Raw genomic sequence first — 25,652 nt, 5'->3', positions numbered from 1 at the left:
ATTACAGGCTCCTGCCACCACGCCCGGCTAATTTTTTGTAGTTTTAGTAGAGACGGGGTTTCACTATGTCGGCCAGGCTGGTCTCGAACTCCTGACCTCAGGTGATCCACCTGCCTCGGTCTCCCAAAGTGCTGGGATTACAGGCATGAGCTATTGTGCCCAGCCAGTAATCTACTTTTTTCTTAAAAAAAAAAAAAGGTAATCTACTTTATGCAAAGTAATCTCATAAATTTCAAATGTATCAAAATATAAATTCTAATTTTAAGAAAACATGTTAAACAGCTTAACTGAAAATATTTTATAAAATTTTTTGGTTCATTTCAGATTCTTTGGTCAGGGGAGAGGGAGTTGTTAGTTATATCCAAAATCATTCCTGAAAAGAGTCTGATATTATTGTTTTGCTATTTGAAAGGAAAGAAAATGGTACTTATATATTCTGTTTCAAATTAAACTCTAACCTGTGGAGTGAGAATAGACACTCAATTAGAGTTAGAATGGACGTACCAAAACTAGTACTAGATATTTATTCCCTTTAGTTTTCCTGGGAGGAGATAGGACCCAGGCCACAGTCTTATGTGTTATTAGCATTAATCTACGATGAAGAATTTCTGGCACAAGCCAAGCATCAGACTTCTCTGTCTTTTAAAAGTAAGGAACACATTTCAAAGCTCCTCATGGTTCCCTTGAAGCCCCACCAAGCAGAAGGTTAGGTGGAACATCTTCAGACTGTCCCCAAAGAGAAGTGGAGTGGAGGCTCACAGCAGAGAGGTCTCAAAAAATTTTTAAACGATCTTCCTTTCCTCCTATCTCTTCCCTCTTTATATCCTCCATGGCTTGAGGGGTCCAGAGTTCTATAGCAGGTTCTCAGTACCATTTCCTTTGAAAATCTGACACTGTGGGAGGGAGGGCACACCTCACCTTGGTATCTTAATATAACAATTAGTAGGTGCCCCAATTGAAAGTGATGTAGGTAGAGGCCCATTCTAGCATCCCATGCCCTTGTTCCCCACCTGATTACTGGATCTGGCAGGGATTAAAAGTAAATTTTCATGACAGATTTCTACCCTGGTAAGCTTTCTCAGGCCTATTAAATGCCCCATCGAAAATACATAAGAAATTGTGTTTTCTTGAAAAAAGAAAACTTTTTGGGAAACTGTAAACAAAATATTTATTCCTTGTTAGCTAATATTCTAAACAGAGACCAAGCAAGTTAACAAATGAATATGGTATTGAAATAAATAAACAAAGGAGGAATTTTAATTTCCAGCTGGTATTATTCTATTATCTCTGGTAAAACCTAATAATCTTCAGAAAGAACAGAAAACACCTATTGCTTAATCTCTGTGGCTTATTTAATGAACAGTTCTTAGAAGAGCACTGTGATCATAGTCTGTAAATCTTTTCTCAATCACATTCTTTGAGGTGAGGTCCTGGAGCTAACTTTATAGCACCCTCTTACTAGTAGGCCCACCTGGACTGCTGTCTGAAATGAGAGCTAGTTACTCGCTGTAGGTAAAATAGTAAACATTTGTAAGAGAAGATGGAACCCTTCATCAAAACAATTTATATCCTAAATTATGCTTTGGCCTATTTCCATTTAGTATGTTACTAGAAAAATGTAACAGATACAGACATCATAGCTCACAGAAGCCTAACGTAATAGGTGCCTAGATACTCATTGTCTAGTTGGAGTATCATGGAAAATTATGTTAGACAAAATTAAACTTTCTAGATTTAGACTTTCCATTAATCCACGTCCCCTCTGACTCCTCCCCACAATTATTGACTGATGATCTCTCATCTTTTGTCCTGGCTTTATTTTTCCAATAATGAGACACATATATTTTTTTCCCCTGATGTTTCATTTATTCTTTGGGTCTGACTGACACTTACACATATGTCTCTATGTTTTGTTTCCCTTTTGCTAGTCATTGGCACTCAGAGGGTCATTTTCCCTTTTCCAAGCCCTCATTAAAGCAGACTTACTACCAGAATAAGAGGAAAATTAGTGAAATAGAGACAATTTGGATGCGTGCTTGTAGAAATATATATATATGTGTGTGTATAAATGTATGTATTTACATATATATATATTTTTTTTTTTTCTGAGACAGAATCTCACTGTGTCAGGCTGAAGTACAGCAGAGTGATCATAGCCCACTGAAGCTTTGATCCCCTAGGCTCAAGTGATCCTCCTGCCTCAGCCTCCCAAGTGGCTGGGATTACAGGCATTTGACACTAGGCCTGGCTAATTAAAAGAATTTTTTTTTTTTTTTGGTAAGAGACAGTCTTGCTATGTTTCCTAGAACATTTTCTTCCCCTCAAGATCAGATAAAGTTTTGTCTGGGGTCAGCATAATCTGTACCTTCTTGGTCATCTGATGTTAGTTTTCACTCTTTGCAAGTGGTTCTCAGGCATCAGTGGGCATTAGGGTCACTTAAAGAGCATGTTAAAACACATTGCTGGTTTCTAATAAGCTTCCGGGTTGGGAGGGGGGAAGCACATCGCTGGGCCACAGTCCCAGAGTTTCTGATTCAGAAGGTCTTGATGGAGACCAAAAAATCTGCATTTCTACAAACTTCTAGATGATGCTGATGCTCTTGGTCTGGGAACTACCCTTTGAAACTGTGAATTTACAGATTATCTTGTATTTAATGGGAAAAATGTTACTGGTAAATTAAGATTTTTTAAGTGAATAATTATCTCTCTTGACTTTAATGATGGTAGAATGAATTTCATAATCATGACAAAGTAAAACAGCAAGAGCATGCCAAAGCCCAATAAAGAAGGAGTTTCCCTCTCACCAGTCTAGTCTGAAAATTTTTTCAGATCTTAAGGTAACTCGTTGGAAGAAGTCAAACAGCACTGGGCCCTGAGTATGAAATAATGCACCAGCCCACATCAGTGCTAAAGGATTACCGCGTTGAAAGACAAGGAATCACTTGTTTTTCTTGTGCAGACCACAACTGCTTCTAATTATGATGAAAAAGTTCATATATAAATAATTACATCAAAAGTGATATTGATTATCTTTCAATTAGGTTTATTTTGATAATATTTGAAAGCATGACCATTGACATGGTTTAAAATTTCCCAGCTTTGTCTGGTCCAATATTTTGATAAAGTTAGAATTTAGTCTAAAAGACATGGATTGGCAAGACCAATGTGATTTGTGAGACCAGATTGGGAGTTTTATCCAGTTTGGATAGAAGCCTGTAGTGTCTTTTGGAGTTGGTGCTTCAACTAACTCCTTTCTTTATCACCTACGTCTAGCCAGTCCCCAAGTTCTTTCAAATCTTCCTTTTAGCAATAGCTCATATTTCCTGCCTTTCTACTTTACTTCTTCATGAAAAGCCTTTATGCTTATTTCGCTAACTTTTTTCTTTTTCTTTCTTTATTTTATTTTCTTTGTTTTTAAATTTTATTTATTTATTTATTTATTTATTTATTTATTTATTTATTTGGAGACGGCGTCTCACTCTGTCGCCAGGCTGGAGTGCAGTGGTGCTATTTCGGCTCACTGCAACCTCTACCTCCTGGGTTCAAGTGATTCTCCTGCCTCAGCCTCCCGAGTAGCTGGGACTACAGGTGTACACCACCAGGCCCAGCTAGTTTTTGTATTGTTAATAGAGACAGGGTTTTGCCATTTTGCCCAGACTGGTCTCGAACTACTGAGCTCAAGTGATGATCCACCCACAAAGTGCTGGGATTACAGGAGTGAGCCACTGTGCCTGGCGTCGCTGACTTTTCTTTGTCACAATTTGAAATGTCTTCCTACTGTACATCAGATGCATCCAAACCTTCCCAATGTAACAACATAAACATTTCTTTCTAACCTGGCTCCTCCTCCTCTCCATTACAAATGTACAAGTCTCCCCGAGTCAAAAATAATTTAACTAGTCCCTCCTTGTTGAATATTGTTTGATATTTTGTATCATATCTGCTCATTCTTTTCTCAGTGAATATAAGGGCTCTCAGTGAATATGATCGTGGCATATTTATGGGACAATATTCACCTATTAAAACAGCTATAAATCTTAACATAGATAAATGTTTGATATGTTTTTGGAAAAAAAACCTCTTTATACCGGACTATAGATAGTATATTTCTTAGTCACCAATATATTAATATATACATTTGTTATATATATGTTTTATATGTATTTAATATATATATGTAATTACATATATTGTTACATATATTATATATGTACTTTTTTCCTGAAAAATATATGGCAATGACCAACTGTGGGTGGTTGGATTAGAGTAATATTTTTTAAATTTTAATTTCTAGGTATTTTTAACCTAGATATTACAGTAAATATGCATATCTGTATAATGCATATAAATACATTTTACAGTAAATATGCATTATCCGTATAATAGCAGTTATAAAGTGCATAGAAAAATAAAATGGAAATATGCCTACATGTAAAAGTGATTGCCACTAGGAGGTTGGATTTCAGTTTTCTTTCTTTTGAATACTTTACTTCAAATTATTTTACACTAGTATTAAATTGTATTTAAATTTAATATTAAATAACATTTAATAGCATTGAATATTTAGTAGTGTTAAGTACTATTTGGATTTAGTATTTGAGTATAAAAATTAATGCTTAAAATTATATTTAGTTTATGTAATTATATGTCAACCATGTTTAACTCCAATAATACCACTTTTCTGTGCAAAACCTTTACTGTTTGCTCTTCCCCAGTGACCAAAGCTCAAAATTCTTAGCCTGGGAATCAAGCTCTCCATAACTTAGGACCTGTAGGTTACTGCCTTTTGTTATCTAATGCTGTATCTCAATACAATTTCAATGTTCTTGGATGGAGTCCACACTCTTTCCTGCGTTTGGTTATACTTTATCATTTGTAAAATCTCCCGGGTTACCTCCCCTTTCTTCATGTGCATACTTACCTTTCTTGCAAGGCGAGGCCAAATGCTGTCTTCCATGGGCTTTCTCTTATTCTCCTGGCTCTCCTAACTCTGGAATCCGAGTACATTTCACCATCTTAAAGGAGTTTTTAATTTTGTCATCTTAAAGGATGTTGTTTCCCTGTGTAGTATTTGTACACATATATCAGCTCCTCAGCTTTATTTGTTGCATATGTTTTATGGGGTGTGGGGACAAAGGTTAACTTCTGATTGTTGAACTAGTAAAATCTGTGCTCATGATAGATATGATAAGTTACTTATGGAAAGTAAAGCAGATCTGGGTATGAATCCTGCAGTAAGTGCAGCCACTTACTGGCTGCATGCTTTCATACAAGATCCTTAACCTTTCTGTGACTTATTTTCCCTATTTGAAAAATTAAGGAAAATGGTACTTTTCGCTCTTGAGGATTCAGTGAGATAATTACATAAAGACAACTTCATTGGTTACAGTAGAGATTATCTGCTATAATATCAAATGCAATGGTTTAGGTTAGATTGTTTTCCTACCAGAGATGTCTTGAGGTGAACAGTCAATGGCTAAAGGGGAAGCTCTAAGAATTTCAGCACAAGGCTTCCTTTGCCAGGAGTGCTGCTCCAGTTGTTCCAGACAACAGAAAGGAAGAGGAAGTGAGCCCCAGGGCTGCACATATCACTTCCTCCTCCATCCCACTGGCCAACATTAACTTCTGTAGCTGCATTCAGCTACAAAGGAGTCTGGGGGTCTCAACTGTGTGCTCTGCTGCAACTCAGGAGTTAGGTTCTATTACTAAAGAAGAAAGGACAAAATGGGTCAAATAACACTCAATAAAAAAATCAGGATTCTGAACTTGAAAGACTGCAGTCAAACACAATTGAGATGAGTTCTCAAAACTAAAGGCCTTGTGAAACCTGCCAGTTAAGTGTCCATCTGGTCTCTTTAGCACAGACCTTCTATCGAAAAGTACTGTATTAGTTTTCACACTGCTGATACACCCATATCCAAGACTGGGCAATTTACAAAAATAAAGAGTTTTATTGGATTTACAAGTTCCACATGACTGGGGAGACCTCACAATCATGGCAGAAGGTGAAAGACACACCTCACATGGTGGCAGACAAGAAAAGAGTTTGTGCAGGGAAACTCCCCTTTTTCACACCTTCAAATTTCATGAGACTTATTCACTATCACAAGAATAGCACTGGAAAGATCTGCCCCCATGATTCAATTACCTTCCACGGGTCCCTCCCACAACATATGGGAATTCAAGATGAGATTTGAGTGGAGACACAGCCAAACTATACCAGGTGCATTACACTTTATCTTTTCCTCCAAACTATTAAAAGCTCCTTAAGAACAGGTAATCTGTCTAAATGTCTTATTTCATTTTTAATATATCTATCTGTTGGGAACAGGCCCCAAAATCTGGCCATAAACTGGCCCCAAAACTGGCCATAAACAAAATTTCTGCAGCACTGTGACATGCTCGTGATGGCCTTGATGTCCATGCTGGAAGGTTGTCAGTTTACCAGAATGAGGGCAAGGAACACCTGGCCCACCCAGGGTGGAAAACTGCTTAAACACGTTCTTAAACTGCAAACAATAGCATGAGCGATCTGTGCCTTAAGGACATGTTCATGCTGCAGATAACTAGCCAGACCCATCCCTTTATTTCCCATAAGGAATGCTTTTAGTAAATCTCATGACTGGCTTGCTGTCAATAAATATGTGGGTAAATCTCTGTTTGGGGTTCTCAGCTCTGAAGGCTGTGAGACCCGATTTCCCACTCCACACTCTGTATTTCTGTGTGAGTGTCTTTAATTCCTCTGGCGCCGCTGGGTTAGGGTCTCCACGACTGAGCTGATCTCAGTATCTACCACGTTCTGCTTTATTCTCTTCTCTAGGGTAAGGAAAATCACAATACATGGGTATTCAATAAAATTCAATTAATTTAAGCCTGACTCTTGAGAATGTGCAATTGAAGGTTATGAATGTGTCACACCTAAGGTGGTGGTAGAAGTCTCTGGCACGTGGAAAATGCCTGTTTTAACTTTTAGCTATTTTTTTCAGGTTTTTGTCATTAGAATATTTCTTCTGTTTCTACTGCAAATAACTATCAAAAAGGAAAAGAACAACTAGGATGGCCTCCCCTGTTTATCATTGGCTCTACAATTTTCTAGGAGTAGTATCTTTTTGGAATTATGTAATGTCCTCTGCTAATGACAGTGTATAGATGCTATTACATTTCCTTGGGGGACAAAGTACTGTTGTCTGGAAGCTTTGAGATTAATGTAGCACAAAGTAAATAAGGAGGCGTGTATTCTTAGATTTTTACATTTTTATTTTAAAACAGAGAATTTCATATTGATTAACACCTACTACTAAACAGAATGATGCATTAATTAAATGCCTTGTCCTAACTGTTATAAGCTCTGTTAGAAAAATAAACATCTCACAACAAACTACAGTGTCAGCTCTTTAATAAATACATAAAACAGAAGTTAGTAGTCAGAGTTATATGAACAGGTTCATAGTATATTATGTGAAAGTATCATATTCTCCAATATTCTGTATCATTTAAGACAATTTAAGTTACGTATAATTCAAAGCCAGAAATAATAAGAAATATGTTCAGTGATAATTTGCTTCTTTCTTAGAGCTATTTTATATTCAAATATTTAATTTAAAAATATATTCTATATTAAATTTATTTTTACAAACGCAGTATTCGTTAGCTGAAACAAAATAAGTTTTTGTTACTGATAAGTTTAATACATTTCTAATTTTTTTCAGAAGTTCAAGAAACCATAATGAAGTAGCTAATAAATGTAAAATACTTTAAAAGCTATGTTAAATATACACAAAATGAATTTCTATATTAATATGTGCAAATGTATATTTTCTTATAATTTAGAATTAAAGTACTTTATACTCAATATTCTTAATAAAATTTATGTACCATACTTGTCATTGTGTAGACTTCTTATCAAAATTTCACATTTATCTGTAGGAAAATGTAAAGTTGGTAAAAATTGTTTACACAAATCACACATTTTCCATCCTTGACAATTGCAGTGTTTTTTTAAAAATATTGTTGTATTAGACAATTTTAACTGAAGTAGGTTGTAGAGGCTAGAAACCTGATTAATAGAGCAGTGTTAGACAATTCTAACTGAAGTAGGTTGCAGAGGCTAGAAGAAACCTGATTAATAGAGTTAGCTTACAAAGATAAATTTTATGCAGAAAAGTATTCCAGGTAGATAAAAGAGTAGTGTTATTACTCTCAGGTTTACATTAACAGCTGCCCAGATAGCTGAACAATTATTTCATATAATTCAAATAATTTAAATATGCAGTTTTATAACAATCGTTACATAAGCTTGAAGTTAAAGTGATCAGAGCCAAGGGGGAAAAACCCACAAATGATAAAGAAGAATAAAAAGTAAGAGGACTCTAGAAGAAAGTTGTTTTTCACAGCACTGATTGGTTTTATCATATTTTTCTCCTGCCATTGATACAAGACATGTAAGATGCTGTAAAACCTAACTATGACAGTTCCATGTAATATTTTTCCAGTTAATTTTGTTTAAAAGTGAGATGATAATATAAAAGGATCTCATATAATAGAATAAAAATAATAAAAATTTGTTAATGAAACGTAGACATACCTACCCATTCTTGTTAGTTAAGTTAGGGTTTGCTGAAATCATTCGCACTCACGTAAAGTATAAATGGGGACCTGAAAGAGCTTTTGTAAACTCAAGATATGCGGGATCTGAGCTGATAATCAGTTAGGCTCCATGTTGAGTTGTGCGTGACTCAATTGTCCTTAAATTTTGCCTTCATATTTTATCATAAATGGGCTCTCAAATCTTTATAAGAAAACAAAATTTGCCTAGATGCATAAACATTTAGGTAAAGTTGGATTAGTGTAATATTTATTCAAGCATAATTTTAAACACTGCATCTGAAGTGCCAACAGTTGCAAGAAATGTCACAATTTCACAGATGTTAAATTGAAAAAGTGATGTCTTGGAATCAATGAAATATAAATATGGATATGTATAATCAGTTATACATAAAAATTTGCTATAGAGGAATTATAAAAGAAAAGGAAAATTACTTGAAAGAATGTTAGCTATATCTCAGTGGTCTGCATTGCATAACATGGAGTTCTTTTTTTTTTTTTTTTTTTTGAGACGGAGTCTCGCTCTGTCGCCCAGGCTGGAGTGCAGTGGTGCAATCTCGGCTCACTGCAAGCTCCGCCTCCCGGGTTCACGCCATTCTCCTGCCTCAGCCTCCCGAGTAGCTGGGACTACAGGCGCCCGCCACTGCGCCCGGCTAATTTTTTGTATTTTTAGTAGAGATGGGGTTTCACCGTGGTCTCGATCTCCTGACCTCGTGATCCGCCCACCTCGGCCTCCCAAAGTGCTGGGATTACATGCGTGAGCCACCGCGCCTGGCCAACATGGAGTTCTTGAGGTCAATGTAAATAAGGATAGTTGTAAATTAAATACTGAGTCAACATAACAGAATGCAATCTGCACATGATTGAGCTCCCATGTAACTATATTTCACTTGATACTTTTATGAAAACATACATATTCCAAATCCTTCAAAATGAAAAGAAGCTCAAACAGTTGTGAAAATGTAGAATTCTTAGATTTTAATGGGTCTGTCTTTGTTCAGGGGCAAAGACTCAAATGAGCTTTAAGATCAATTAAAGATGTCTGGAAATGAAGAACTTCATTATACCATTAAATTCAGTTATTTTTCATTATTAGGCTTATTAAGCTTGAAGCTTTAGGAAATCTCTTGGGAAGAGTGAGTGGAAAAAACAGGAGTAAGAAAAGGAAGAAAAAGCCTTTGAGTCTAATCTACTCTACCAGGTTCCAGGAAGAATATAATTCTACAGAGAAAATTCTTCATAATCTATCATAATATATTTCAGTGTCTGATGGCTGACTCTTGTCTTGCATAAAGATATCTTCAATGGATATTAAGTAAATATTAAAAATATGTTTCAGATTCATTCTTTGAAGGATTGCATCTCATGCATCCACAAATTTTAATGTTGAGTTTTGGAAAATTGCCTCCAGAGATATCTACTGTGTTTAATCTTAGATTTTTTTTTGTTATTTTAATAAACCAAAGATAAACTGAACATTTAAGACATAACCAGATTTTTAGTGAATTTTTAAGTCCTCCAGAAAAGTCTATGACTTAATAAATATTAGCAAGTTTCCAAAAATATAACAAATGTTTATAAATACGTGTGCACTGCAGTGCAATGGTGTCCCCAGAGAAATAAAATGCATAACAAAGCAAATGTTATGTTGTAGTGTATGTATGGCAAATTTATAAATCATTACATACTTTAGGGCACAAAAATGCTGCAGTACTAAAAGTGTTGTTCAAGTTCTCAATTCTGTTAACAATTTAAAATTTCATTAATTGTGTTTAATATCAACGAATCTCAAAAGGCTCCTGTAGCCATATTAGTTGAAAATAGACTCTATTTACATACATTATTTAAACTAAGAGTACCCTGTGTTCCCTTACCATTTAATTAATTCTAACTAGTCAAATATTAATTCTCATCTCACAAATCATTACACAGGAAGATATCAATTATTCAAGTAAAATACAAGCCCTACAATCTTTAAAAATTAGCTTTTTAAGTAAAAACAAAAAAGATAAGCACAAGACTTTGCAAGCGTCACCACAATCATCGTCTAACATTGAGTTGCCTACAAGGAAGTTTGTCCCTTCCTATGGTAACAGCCTTGGTCCACTATAAAGTTAGTGCAAACAAGTGAGGGTGTAAAAAAATATAAACCCTTGATTTTTAAGGATTTCATTTTGTTATACTCTTTTTGGGTAATTCATTCCATACGGAAATTTGTTTATTGTTCATAAACATCATAATGTTCGTTTCAAAAATTGTCATCTTAATGGCTATCTTACACTTTTTTCTTTTGGAGGGTTGTCAGGCATCCATCCATTTTCCTTTTTAAGAAGAATGTTATGTGTATTAGGCTACTAAACCCAATTTTTACATTATTTTTAGTGATCAGAGGTTTCTTATACAAGTGACTCACAGTACTGAATTACGTCAATCTCTCATTTGAGGAAGGAAATGCAGTTCAAGTTAGCATTGAAATTGCTTGGCTGTAGAGGACATCTAACAGAGCTGCTGTGTTTATTGGCTCCAGAACAACTTATTATAGGTTTTTCAGTTCTCTTTAGGGTAGAATATGAGATGGGGTTAGTCTTCATCAAAATGCAGTATCTAGTACTTTAACTCAAGTGCTGGAAGATAGCAAATCTTGGAAGTTAATTATAAAAAAAGATATTTCAGATAGATTCCTTTGTTGTCATGGGCAAAACTGTATATCCACACAGGACTGTTAGACTGCTAGCCAATAAAATCAGACTAAGTAGGGATAAGGTAAGTGTAAAGAAATTTCCATTGGGGAAGACAGTGCTCATGGCCCGTGTATCAAGGTCTCAAGCTGAGCACTGGAGAACTCCAGGGAACACTGTTCATAGAGGCTATGGTGCGAAGGAATTCCCCTGTAGGTATGCCATGCTTCAGTCTCTTAAGAAGCTGATTAGCATGAAAGACTGGAAGCTGATTATGGACAATTCAGTTTGAATGATTCTTTTCTATTTTGCTTTGGACTTTCCTCATACACTTAAGACATGAGTAAATCACATTGAAAAACATTTGCCAATTGAATATTTTAAAGATTCAAGAGGTAGCATGATATTGTGCAATGAACACTGGCCTGGCAATGAGAAGATAAAAACTACTTTCCAATGTGGCCACTTTATCACTTGAGTGTTTTTTGAAAATCGTTTAAGTTTTCTGAGGCTCAGTTCCCTAACTCACTAAAAAGGAGAATTAGCAGCCTGGCATGGTGGCTCATGCCTGTAATCCCAACACTCTGGGAGGCCGAGGAGGGTAGATCACCTGAGGTCAGGAGTTTGAGATCAACCTGTCCAACATGGCAAAACCCCGTCTCTACTAAAAATACAAAAATTAGCTCGGCACAGTGGTGGATGCCTGTAATCCCAGCTACTCAGGTTGCTGAGGCAGGAGAACTGCTTGAACCCGGGAGGCAGAGGTTGCAGTGAGCCCTAATTGCGCCATTGCACTCCAGCCTGGGTGACAAGAGTGAAACTCCGTCTCAAAAAAAAAAAAAAAAAAAAAAAAAAAGCTTATTTCTAAGATATCATCTATTCTCCAATTTTGTATTTTTATGAATTCTGGCAAGAAGGGTTGGAGTGATTCTGGGAAAGAACATCCTTAGGCTGCCTTGAAGGGAGAAGATAATATAGCTTTTCATTTAAAAAATGCTGATATCTACTTGCAATCAAAATCTAAGAAAACTTTCAAAATGTGGTACTTTGCTTGAGGCAGAATTTCTAACTATCTTGTGAATTAATGTTAAGATAAATGAAATGGCCAAGCAATCCCTTCAGTTTACCAGGTAAGAAGATACAAAACTCCACACCTGTGCACAATGAAGCTATTCAGGTTTTGATGATACTTTACAGTGTCCCCTATTAACATTCAGCTTTTAAAACTAGTATTCTGATAAAGTGACATTGTATTATTAGTTTTTTATGGCAGTAGTATCTTAGCACTTAATTAATCCAGTCATCTGTGACATATATAAACTTATCCTGTAAAAAAGAAAACAAAACATAAAGGCAAAGAGGAGAGAATGCTGGAATTAGTATCCATCTTGCAAAAATAAGCAAACCATAAACACACATGCATAAAACTACACACCTTAAAAAGCAATAATCTTTTAAGATTAAGGTTTTATCTGTTCACCTCTTGAAAGAGTGAAACACGAATCATTTATTCATCTAGCTGTTCTTGTCTATTCAACCACCAACTGTTGAAGTGTTTGGCAACCTTAGAATATACTTGTCAGATTATTTTTTTCCTCACATGTCCAGTGCAGGGATTACTGTACCCTTGTAGTGACACAATGCTAAACTCTCTCACAGCATTGTTCTCTCTGGGAAGCGTAGGGATAACAGGTACCTGTAAAGTGTAATCAGTGCTCTTCAGAGGATCTACATTCTATGCTGATCTAAATAAGTTATATATTACAGTAAAGTGCTACAACGACACTAGTCTCAAACAGTAGTAAGACACATTTTTCTCTGAAAAAGTCAGCAGCTATGTGAGTCACATCATGATGAGGATGCTTGTCAGTCTTCGTTCGAGTGTACAACCAGCAACTGGCATGACCGTGAGCAATTTGTCTCCTCCTGTGACTTTTAAAATTATAATCTTTAGGAGCAATTATTAAAAATTCCAGTTTCCCATTAAGTGTTTAAAAATCTTTTTTTAGAAGTTGCACCTGAAAGTTTCATGAGCATTTAATTTGCTGATATCCATTTTTATTTCTTCAGGCTTCTCACGTCGGTAGGTGACTGCTCTTGTGCAAACACTTTGCAGAATCAACTTATCCTTAATAGAGAAGAAATATTATTAGTAACTAAGGGCCTAAATATGGTAACTAGGCAATAACATACTGTTAGCAGTTCTTTTTTAGAATTCACTGACCTTTTTTGAGGCTGACACTCTGTAATCCGATGAGGACTTAATTTTATTACTATTCCATTGTAGTATCACCTGTCTAATGATAAGGACTTTAAGCAACCCAATCAAGAATGTAACTATGAAAATGATGAAAAATATTCTCAAGTAGCTTGGGCTGGAGAAACATTCTGTAATGAAGCAAACAAATAAATGGATTAAAAATTGGAATAAGTAAATCAAAGAGTCTATCAAGTAAATAACGTTCACACCTCAATTGATAGTGCCAAAGATATTTGCAAATCTACATTTTTCAAATCAGGGGATTGAAATTACCTTTGATTCAAAACAAAAAGCTCTTTAATTTTTCTTGCGCGTTTACTATGAAAATATTTTCAATAGAAAACCCTCCTTTGGAAAATAGCCATGATTAAGGTATTCAATCATATTATTCCTTTGCAGCTTGATTCTTTAATTGTATTAACTGGAATATGTCCATGTCCCATAACCAAGCATAATTTTATCCAAGACAGAAAGAGGACTAGTTTTTGTGGTGTGTACTGTTGATCACTAAATGGAAAATAGGATTTTTAAAAATTACTGAGCAGTTCTGGGCCTTAGGATATGTTTCTCTTGTTATGCTTGGTCTTCATTTGTTCCATGCCAGTAATGGAAAATAAAGTAAACATCTGCAGAAGCTAAAATCAAAACTACTCCAATAGGTGAATAAATATTTCTTCAGAAATTGAAGTGTAAATTTTCATTCTTATTATACATGGCTTCTCCAGGAAATAGGAGTGTCCAATTTGGGACAACATGAAAATATCATTCTTCATTTTCATTAATTTACTTTTTACTAGTCTGTTAACTACACCTATTCCATTTGCCTCTAAACATGCACTGTGTATTTTAAGAACAAATAATACTTAGGACAAATAATTACTAGCTGGAAAAAGAAATGTTGTGTTAAGAGGAGGGGCATGCTGGATCTCATTTTAGCACCAGATCTTTGGCACACCCTCATAGCCAAAGATCTGGTGCTTGAAAGTGTACAGGCTCTGTTGTTGCCAGAGGCATTACCCTAATCTAACAGGAAGATGGTTGCACAATAGGCAAGTATTCCATGGAACTCACCAGCTGCCCCAGATTCATAAAATTACTTTGTGGCTAAAGTGGTATGTGTTCCCCTCCCTACTCTCCAGAGTTTGGGAACCTCATCCAAAGTTCCAAGGTGTCCCTGAGAGGGCCACTATGGAGGTGACCTGCCAAGGCTTAGCATAGTGGACCGCCCAACCAATCCTGGGTGATTTGGGTCAGAATTTCCAGTGAGGACTAAGTATGTTTTTGAATAAGGCCAAGCTCAGTGATAAGGGAAAGGGTTCCTCTCAAGTGGGAAGACTTAATTAAGCCTATTTTTTTTTTTTTTTTTTTTTTTGTGATAAGGTACTTTGAAAGAAAGGTCAAAGGCTATCCCAGCGCTACAACTGGAATGGAAACACCAAATGCCAGTGCAGGTCTCTGTTGCTACAGGTCTCACAGAGAGAGAATCCAAAATATTCTGCTCAAAGTTGGTGTCTTTTGAGGCCTCCACAGTGACTTCGGGCTCATAACATACATGCCTTTTGTTCTGACAGACTGTCATTTCCTCTGGTTGATTTAGGACTACTCAATCAGCTAAGGCAGATCATCAGAGGGGGCACGTGGCTTGATCCCACTTACTGGCTTCTCGCCTGGTGGGAGCTCAGCCAGAGAGACTGAAAGAACAGCCTTTAAGTGCAACTGAGTGGATAGATAATAGAGGTGCCTAACAAATGCCCTTTCCCTCTCCTTGCACAATAGTTGTGAAGGGAGGGGCGGCCCCTAGCTACTGACACATTTTAGAAATATTTCTAATAGGTTAGAACAGAGGGCATTTTCAGAGCTCAAATCTGCATGCATATTTAAATGCTATGAGTGGTCAAACATTCATGCCTAGCCCATGCTTTCCTTAGTTTAGGTCAGGCCGGGGCTTTTCCTAAGGAGCTTTAAGAGAATACTTTTTGTAACAACACTTAAGTCAAAGTAGTGTTTACTTAACATAATAAATGACATGTTGATAGTAAGGCCCTATTTATTAGAAAGGCACTTGGCTTTCTGGAGTGATTGCTGCAGCTCCAGCTGGCAGCACATGGGGCTTTTTTCAGAGCCAAGTTCATTATGGGGTAAGATCAGTGTGGATGTGAGGGAAAAAGGAAAGAAAACTCTGGAGAAAGTTTACTCTTTTGTGCAGTCTCTCTAAGAGCCGGAATTTTTCTTACAGGTTGGAGAGACTTGAAATAATAGTTGCAATGGGAATGTTTAATAAAGATATAATTTCAAGGTTAGTTTCTAATGCCCGTGGAGTTCCACACCTTACCCCTGTGCAAAGTAAGGTTCTGGGTTCTAAATAACTTTTGTTTTGTTTTGTTTTGCTTTTGTTGTTGTTTTTTTAAACAGCTTTATTAAGTATCATTGATATACAAAAACTGCACATATTAATGTATACAATATAATGAGTTTGCAATTCAGTTTTTTAAATCTCCCAGAGATGGTACCCTATAACCACTGAGTATGCTTGCTATGGTGTGGCTGAGTGGTTAGTTTTCCCCTCTCATCTACACAGCTGAATTCCCATGCAATGTACTTCCATGGAAAGGCATCCAAATAAATTGGCTGTCAAACCCTCAGTGAACCAGAAATATGAGTTCCCCATGTAAACTCATTTCAGTAACAGAGAAAATCTGTGGAGCCATAATTTTCCTTCATAATCCAAACTTGCTTCTAGTTGTGAACTTCCTCATGTCTAATCAATATTTGCTTTCATGTTTCAGGTGAAGCCAAAAAATTCTAAGTAATGATGATCTGCTTTTACAAAATATGTAACTTCAAAAGGGCCATTCCTTCCTAGTACTTTTCATTTTGATAAAAAATATAGCTTAAGGATGAATGATTATAAATGTGACATAATGAAAAGGGTATGGAACTTTTAGTTTGAAGATCTTGATCTAAGACGTGTATCTTAACATTACTAGTTAAGAGATAGCAGCCCTCATACAAAATTTCCCTGAGCCTCAGTTTCCCCATCTATAACATGGAGATTGTACCAATCTCAAAGAGTTGTATGACATTAAATGAGCCAGTGAACATGAAGGAAGTATCTAAGGTAGAAGATGACACAAAAACGCACATTTATTATTGTTATAAAGAATAAAGCAATGTTTCATAATTTAAAAATAAAGCCCTCAGTCCTCTTTTTTTTTTTTAAATGGGGTTTCTCTCTTGTTGCCCAGGCTGCAATGCAATGGCATGATCTCAGCTCATTGCAACCTCCGCCTCCCGGATTCAAGTGATTCTCCTGCCTATGCCTCCTCAGTAGCTGAGATTACAGGTGCCCGCCACTGCGCCTGGCCAATTTTGTATTTTTAGTAGAGACGGGGTTTCACCACGTTGGCCAGGCTGATCTCGAACTCCTGACCTCAGTTGATCCACCCGCCTTGGCCTCCCAAAGTGCTGGGATTACAGGTGTGAGCCACCACACCCGGCCGAGTCCTTTCTTTAGCATGGTTAATTATGGGTCTTTTGGGGGAACATCATCCTCTACAGACATTCTTCTGTGCTTTGATTATTAAGCTTTGGCCTACCTGAAGTTTGGTCGACATAATGCTGTTGTTCCATGAGAGCACATGAGGTTTTGCACTGATCAAGTATAGCCTGAGACAAATTGTGAGGGTGAAGGCATTGCATACAATTCCTGCAAGGGGAAACAGAAGTGAAAATATTTATTCTTTAAAAAGGTGGTGGACTATAATATTTTCTGCAAGAAAAAAAAAGACAAAATAACAATGCAGAAACAATTCAAATTTTGATTATGTTCATTAGAACTAACTCCATCATTACATCGAAGGATTGCATTTCCAAATGATTTAAATAAATTAGCATGCATAATTCTAAAAAACTTACTTGAGCTACTAATCTGAGAAAGTCAGTGGTTTAAAGTGTTGAATAAAACAAACTGGAAGTTACAGTGTTTAGATCAGAAGTCTTTGTGGAGATCTCAAATTGTTACTGAAAAATTTATTGGCACAAAACAGTAATATCACCTTCATTTAATATATAACCTTTCATTTATATATCACTTATTTCTAGGGTGCGTCACAGACACCGTTGTTCTTTATCATTAAAATATTAAAAATAAGGCCGGGCACATTGGCTCACGCCTGTAATCCCAGCACTTTGGGAGGCCGAGGTGGGTGGATCATGAGGTCAGGAGATTGAGACCATCCTGGCTAACACGGTGAAACCCCGTCTCTACTAAAAATACAAAAAAAAAAAAAAATTAGCCGGGTGTGGTGGTGGGTGCCTGTAGTCCCAGCTACTCGGGAGGCTGAGGCAAGAGAATGGCGTGAACCCAGGAGGCGGAGCTTGCAGTGATGTGCCACTGCACTCCAGCCGGGCGACAGAGCGAGACTCTGTCACAAAAAAATAATATATATATTAAATATAAAACACAGCAGTAACAACTAACATTTATTCTATGATTGCCATGCATCAAGTACAAAGGTGAGTTTTTTTATATGAATCATTTGACACTTTCACAGATATACAGCAAGGTATTATTACTATCCTCACTTTTGATATCAGGAAACTGAGGCACAAAAAATTATAACAACTTGTCCGAGATCACACTATTACTAAATAGTAAGCTGGGTAGCAGGCAACCTCTAGTTTCAAAAAAAGCTAAGGTAGTGAGTGTCCAGATTTACTCTGATGCTTCCACAGCTATCCAGGGGTCAAAGATTTGAATTCAAGTCTTCTAATTCATAGCATTTCTCATTTAATTCTTTTTTAGCATGGTGGTCACAATGTATCTGGCAACGTTTAAGATTAAGGAAGTCAGAACAAAAAAGGACAAAAGTAGCTATTCTTTGTGTACGTTTGGAGTCAAAGAAATCATACCAGTTTTCCTTGCAGGCTGTATAACAGGTGGGGCAGTGTTCACAGAAGCGGCCGATGCTCCTGGGATCGGTGCACTCACACCTTCCACACACACACGTGCCTCTTCCACTGCACACTTGGCCCTTTGAATTGACACAGTGCTGGGCTGCTGCTGAAGGGCACTGGCATCGATCTCCTTCCCAGCCACTGAAGCACTGGCATCTGCCTGCTTCACACTCTCCATGCCCTGTGAGGAAGACACCGCAGGACCTATGTTATCTGGATCACTGACTTTGTAAAGAGTTTTCAACCATGGATTCCTGTATCATCTCCATGGAAATGCACTGACAGTCCAATGAATGGGAACAGCATCACTTTTTCATTGGTCTGACACAAACAGTGCTGGATTTAGGAGGATCTGTTTTCAAAGCTGTTCTACTGTAGATAATCTCCCCATGCTAATGCACTCTGCTAACAAGCACGAAGGGCAACCCTGCTTCAGTGGCTGCCAGACTACTTGAATGTCATTGCATATTGAGTTTTACATTAAAAACACACATATCAAGAAACTGCAAAGGCCAAAGTAATGTTAACTGCTTGACTTGAAATTAGAAAAGATATAGGTATTTGATATGGCTTCCATCACCTATTCTCTTAGTCTTCTGATGTTGCTGAAGGCCTAGGATAACTTTGCGGGACTGTGAGGCAAACTTTTCTAGTGCTTCAGTACTGCTAGTGCCATGTTTAAAGATCAGGTCTCTTGAGAAGTTGAACAATTGCATTCACATCCTCAGTGCATTATTTAGTAAGTTAGCAGAGCAGATCCTCCTCTATACTGTGAGCTGTTCTTAGATGGTAAATGAAAAAAAGAAAGAAAGATGGTGTGTGTGGTGGGGGAACATTATGCATGTGGGGTGAAGAAAACATAGTTACACATAGTTAAATGGATTTTAGACAGTAAAAGTGTCCAAAACTTAATATGCCAATGTGCACTAGAAATCGTCAAAAGGGGGTACATTTCACATGATGATATAGGAATTCTGAAGCTTATCTAGCCACAAACCAACCTTCCTCTTTTCTCCCTCTCTCCCTTCCTTCCTCCTTTCCTTTCTCCTTCCTTCTCTCCCTTCCTTCCTTCTATCTCTCTCCCTTCCTTTCCTTTCTTAGCTCCCTCTCTCTCTTCTTTTATTGCTGAGCACCTCCCAGGGTAATTGTTCCACAGATTCTACTGTAGGACCAGCTCAATTTGCTAAGTGTAAAACTAATGAGGTCCAGGCCAGACAAATGTCGGCCAAGCCCTCTGTGCTGTGCAGGCTAATGCTGACTCCTCGCCAGCAGGCCTGTGAACATGTGTTTTTATTCCCAAAGGAGACTAGTGGAGAAAGTACATGTCAGTTACAGTCTGCACTTACACAGAAACAATTCAAAGCAGATTCTCAACTGCTTGTGGGTCAGTAGTATCATACTCGTATAGAAAAGCTAGTACATTCGATATTTCACTGCAAACAGAGACTGGGACAAATACTCAAATGTATTTGAAACCCTCTTGAGAGATTGACAGCTGTGGGATGTGACTTCAGAAAATTCTTTCTCTTCACTGTAAAATAATATTTTTCCTCCCTATAAAATACAGTAGACAACTGCTGGTTCATTCTGAAGTCATCTATAATCCATCCTACCCATGATGTCAGTTACAGTTGAATAAATGTTTGTATATTAAGATATTCTATGTATGTTATAGAATAAAAAGACAATTTTCCATTGCACATTTAGGTGATACAGGCCAAATTTTCAGCTTAGACTACATTATAGCCTTTATTTTTTATAGGTTTGTTACGTCCCATATGCTTATGATGACGTTTCCATTCGTCAATAATTTAACAAATATTTATTTACTAAAATGCAAATACTAAAAAGATGTTTTTCTCAATGAGTAAATTTAGCACATTGTCACAGGAAAATTATCACAGAACTCAGATGACAGGTAGTTTATTTAATTCATTTAAAAACAGTATTTTGTTTTAGTTTGCTAATGTTGATTAGATTTTCAGGAATCTAACCTGTAGGTGGCAGTAAATTGAATGGCCCAAGAGTAATCTTCGTATTTTTATTTTAATTTATTTCGTGTTTAAAATTTGGTCTGTGTGTGGCCTCAAGGACGAATCTTTTCGATTACTTAGTAAGGCAGTATTTTCTTGAAGAATGCTGTCCTTTGGCAGTTTTGTTGCTGGTGGTGGCCCAAAATAAACTGGACAGGCTTAAATTACTGCCAGCTTAGAATACCATTTATAATAATGCATTAAGGATTTTCATATGAATGAAAAGTATACTCTTATAGCTCACTCCCCATCATCCTGACAGAAATAAAATCCTCTGAGCAAGTTGGAGGGAGTGACCATTTACCAGAATGAATCAGATCCTTCTAGAAGAATACTCTGATTCTTCTGGAAAGTGTGTCAGATATCATCAGCCATTTCCTTTTCTGGTATATTTCTTTCCAAGATCAAGGAAAGCATGAGAATAACAATTAATTTTAGGTTTTTATTTTGAAGCATTTCCTGTATAAAATAGGTTAAGATATAAATATCAAAATCACGTACTATAAATCTGTTGCCATGCCCTAATTTCATGGACTTTGAAACTTTGAATAACAAATTCAGATTCAGTTTTGCTAATTTATAAACGTGATTTAAAGATACTTTAACATCTATGCTGGTGTAATAGTGACAAGTAAAAGCTGCCTGTATATATTTATACTCACCAGCACACAGATTTCCATGGTGATATGGACAAGAAAAGTCATCCTTTTCACAGTATTTTCCATACACTTTTCCAAGCTTAATTTTGTGACATGAACATTTCCCACAAACACAAACTCCTCGACCACTGCAAACAGGTTGATCCTTGTGTGACTTGCAACTCTCAGAAGAAAACTGATCTTCATCAAAATGACATTTATTCTCATCACACTGGAAACACTTGGAATCTAGAAAAGTTTCATCTACACACTTTCCTTTAGGTCCTCTGTTGTCCTCACACTGACAGCTGCAGTTTCTGTGTATATGAATTTTAGCGGTTTCATTAAAACCAATAGGTTTGATTATTGCATAGTTTTTTCCTCCTGTGACATCACATTTTTTCATTGTAACTGTTACATTGAAAAGAACCTAAATTTAGGAGGAAAAAGGAAATATATTTATATACCTTAATTATTTTTATTACCAATATTATATCTGTTAATAACTGAATTGATAAGAAACCATCTTAGAGAAATTAACGATATTTGTAAAAGAAACACATGTAATCTCTTTCATATATATGCAACATCTCTTTTTAAAGTCATTTATTTTCCAATGAATGAACTTGAGAGTTAAAGAATATAATAACTACTAATCCCTATATTGCACCATTAAATAGACTTGAGTGCAAGCCTATTTGAAGCATCTACCCCATCACTGATGATTAATTTCTTAGCAAACATGAGAAAGAATAGGCCATTTTCTAAATTCAGCCATTAAAATGTGGGGTACTGAATATTTGACACTAGAGATAGATCACATAAACCAAAGTAAAGGGCTTCTGCTCTACTGGTTTAAAACCCTGAGATGAAGCCTGGCACGATGGCTCACACCTGTAATCCCAGCACTTTGGGAGGCTGAGGCGGTTGGATCACTTGAGGTCAGGAGTTTGAGATCAGCCTGGCCAACATGGTGAAACCCTATCTCTACTAAAAATTCAAAAATTAGCTGAGCATGGTGGCGTGCACCTGTAGTCTCAGCTACTTGGGAGGGAGGCTGAGGCAGGAGAATTGCTTGAACCCGGAAGACAGAGGTTGCAGTGAGCCGAGATTGCACCACTGCACTATAGCTTCAGTGACACCGCGAGACTCTATCTCAAAAATAAATAAATAAATAGAAATCAAAACCCTGATATAAGATGTTCAAATGAACAATTTTAATTTTGTTCCTATTTTCTAGGAGCCCAAGTAAAGTTTCGGAGTTAAATTTTAGTTTATACAGGGTTTCAGTGGAGGAAAACCTGTGGCTTTCTCTGATGTTACTCAAAAGAAAAATGTTTAGGACTCTCATTTTCAAATCTTAAGACCTCAACACAGGTTATGTATTTGTCTCCGTGGAAGAAGATAGCCCAGAACTAAGGAGCTGTGCTGGCAGGAATTGGTCAAATGTTTTCTTTTTCTCTATTTCTTTTTGCACAACACAATTGATTTAATATGTCTATTTATATTTGTTGGCTCACCTTACCATCTTTAGGTACTTTGGTAAATAAGAAGGTATATTTCTTTCACGTTGGATTGAGATCCATTACAATTTAAAATTAATTTGCGCTGAGCTTTTTGGTTGGAATATATATCTATGATATAATAATATAAAGTATCTAAATTTGGCTTATATATACATGAAACATTAGAATTTGTTCCATAATATTAAAATCAATACAGCTGGTGTTATGCTTAAAATGCTTTTGTCTTTGAGAATGCTGAAGCTTAACAGATACGTAAGTTAATATGGCCACTGCCATCTCTAACAGTAGATCATACTCTGGGGTTTCTATAATTAAGAGGTCATATGACTATTCCTGAGAGTTAAACTATTTATACTACTCAATTGAAAATGAAGGAAAGATGGCATGTAAGCAAATGAAAAGAAAAAAAAAACAATGTAAAAGGTAAGAAAAACCATTCTTCCAAAATGAGATTTTGAAGGAAATAACTATTTCTAAGACAGTAACTGTTTTTTCATAAAGTAACTTAGTGCTAAATTTGCTAGTAGAAAGTTTTCTCTGTAGTTTTAATGAAAAGCCAAAGTGCATTTTGCAAACTGGTATATGATGTCCTTTGAACAAAATCCACGGAGTGATCATAGAAGAAACCACAGAATTAGAAACTTGCAATAATTAATTTAAAATACACAGCTCTAAAATTCCTAAGATAGAAAAACATATTCTAACTAAAGAGAAGATTCTCTTTTATTCCTTTTTAGAATCTTCTATCACTTTCAATAACTTTTTCTTTTTTTCTATAGCATGACATTACATAATTAATCATCATAGCACTTTAGATTAAAAGGGGTTGGAAATCTTCTAGTCCAAGTCATTCATTTTAAAATGAGACAATGCCTCATGACGTAAATGACTCACTCAAAATCACTTCACCCAACAAAGACTCCCTTAAAGAGTATGTTTCTTTGTGTTACTCTCTCTGTTGTGTCAATCCTTGGAGAATCTCTATCTCCTCTGGTGCTGTTTCCTGATACTGTTACAATCTGGTATCTCTCTCCTTTACATCCCATTTTTTTTTTTTTTTTTGGTAAATGATGACTCTTCCCATTTTGTATTGTTCTTAATAAATTTCCCTACCTCCTTCCAGATAATTTAGATAATTATGAGTGTACTGGGGCAATCACAAAGTGAAAGATTTTGAAATTCTTAGCCTTTATCAACTGTTCGATCATTCCCATTCTTTTCTGTGGTATGTGACTTTCAATTTTACATTTACTTTGAGAATTTGTGAATATGAAATCAAAAAGACATTATCATTATTATAAGTACAGACACTACTTATTTGAGAATATGTGATTTCCTAATTTATATCGGTCATGACACCTAAGTTTAAAGTTACTATTGATACATAATTGTTTAATATTACACACACATGCACACACATATACATATTAAAACCTGAGAGTTGGAGAGAACAATCAACTGAGCTAAAACAAGTAGGAACTTTGAGGAGAGACAATGAAAGTTTCCTTGAAGTATAAATAAGATTCTTAGAGTCAGTAGTAAGTAAAATTTTTCAGAATGGTTTGCTTTTTCTGTAAGAAAGTATGCCAAACAACTTAGTTTATTTTAAAAGGGAAAAATGCACACCCACATACTTCATCATTGCTCGTCACGTTTCTGCATCCTTCCATGCCTGGCTTTCTGGACCCATCTGGACAGATGGCGGTAATGTTAAAATAGACGCCTTGTACCTGGTTTTCCACCTGAACTTTCACTTCTGAAATGAGCTTCTGCAGAGACATTATTTTTAAATTACATATAAGAGTAGTTTCAAATGTCAGCAGCAAAGCAGAGTCAAGCTTATTAAATCATTATAGATTTAATTTTAACTAGATCAAAGAGTCTGTTTCTATAAAAGGATGAATAAAAACAGTGTTTCCACATAATGACCCAATTATATTTGAAATACATAAGAAATACTGAAGGATTAGATTATCTGCATTTAAATTGTTCTATTTTTTTTTTACATATTTCCATGACTGCATTTTGAGCCCTTCAAAGATATTTATCAGTCTGTTAACAAAAGTCATTTTTAATCCAGTAATAACTATATTTTATGATAAAGTGTAATTAAACATTGAGAACACATATATCATCACAAAGGGTAAACCTTGACACCTTAAAATGTGGAAAATGCTTCTGTCATATAGAGCTGCTAAAGAAATATTTTTGTTTCAAACAATTGAGACTATCATGATAGCTAAAATGACTTATTGACACAGAATTGACAAGTACATTTTAGGGAGGCCATTTCTACACTGAAGGAGCAAGAATTACTGGACAGATACGGTTCTATAAGGCTCTCCAAGAATGGCTTAGAATTTTTCCCAAGTCCTTGGGACTTGTTTGTGTCAGTCAAGCTTGCTGCAATCCTTAATACCAAAATAGGGCCTCTTACTGGGCAGAAAACCATTCATTCATTTATTCACCCATGTATACACTCATTCAATAAATATCTATTTAATGCCTATTGTGTGACAGGCACACACTAATTTCTTTCATTGCAATCTTCAAATTCCAAAGGATCCAGCTACCTTTAATGTATACTTCAGATCTGTGTGCATTTTATTCCATACAACTAAGAGTCTACCACATGCAAAAATCCTTCACTTGCAAAAAAAACAAACATAAAAAAAAGGAAAAATGAAGTATGTGCCTAAAGAAAGAGAGTGAGCAGCAGGTTATGAAAAGAAAAATAATTTCCAGTGGCTTCTAATTCTTTACTTGAGTGATTTCTCTTCTTCAGTGGTGTAATCAACAAAGAAACACGTGCTTACTGACAAATAATTGATCATGGAATTCTGGTAGCATATCTTTAGAACAAGAGACTTTCCCCTAATTTCTCAAAGTAAATATTATTTACAGTAGGTAAGACTATGTCTTCCAGAGAGCTCATACACACTGCAACAATTAATTGT

The 25,652-nt window shown here is 36.1% G+C and overlaps 1 protein-coding gene across 1 annotated transcript in view; it reads right to left on the bottom strand.

Annotated features, from left to right (window-relative positions):
- Positions 1-7,236: 7,236 nt before the first annotated feature.
- Positions 7,237-25,652, bottom strand: part of ITGB8 (integrin subunit beta 8) — an 85,063-nt gene continuing 66,647 nt past the window's right edge. Inside the window, exons 9-14 of the mRNA XM_031013288.3 lie at positions 24,330-24,464; positions 21,194-21,599; positions 18,454-18,679; positions 17,139-17,248; positions 13,507-13,670; positions 7,237-13,410 (exon numbers count right to left, since the gene is read on the bottom strand). Of these exons, the coding sequence (XP_030869148.1) occupies positions 13,288-13,410; positions 13,507-13,670; positions 17,139-17,248; positions 18,454-18,679; positions 21,194-21,599; positions 24,330-24,464 (1,164 nt within the window). The 3' untranslated portion in view covers positions 7,237-13,287. The remainder of the gene's footprint in view (positions 13,411-13,506; positions 13,671-17,138; positions 17,249-18,453; positions 18,680-21,193; positions 21,600-24,329; positions 24,465-25,652) is intronic.

The sequence above is a fragment of the Gorilla gorilla genome, chromosome 6 (assembly GCF_029281585.2).
Source record: "Gorilla gorilla gorilla isolate KB3781 chromosome 6, NHGRI_mGorGor1-v2.1_pri, whole genome shotgun sequence".
Classification (NCBI taxonomy): Eukaryota; Metazoa; Chordata; class Mammalia; order Primates; family Hominidae; genus Gorilla; species Gorilla gorilla.
Note: the sequence above shows the minus strand (reverse complement) of the source record. Positions and strands in the feature narration are given on the sequence as shown.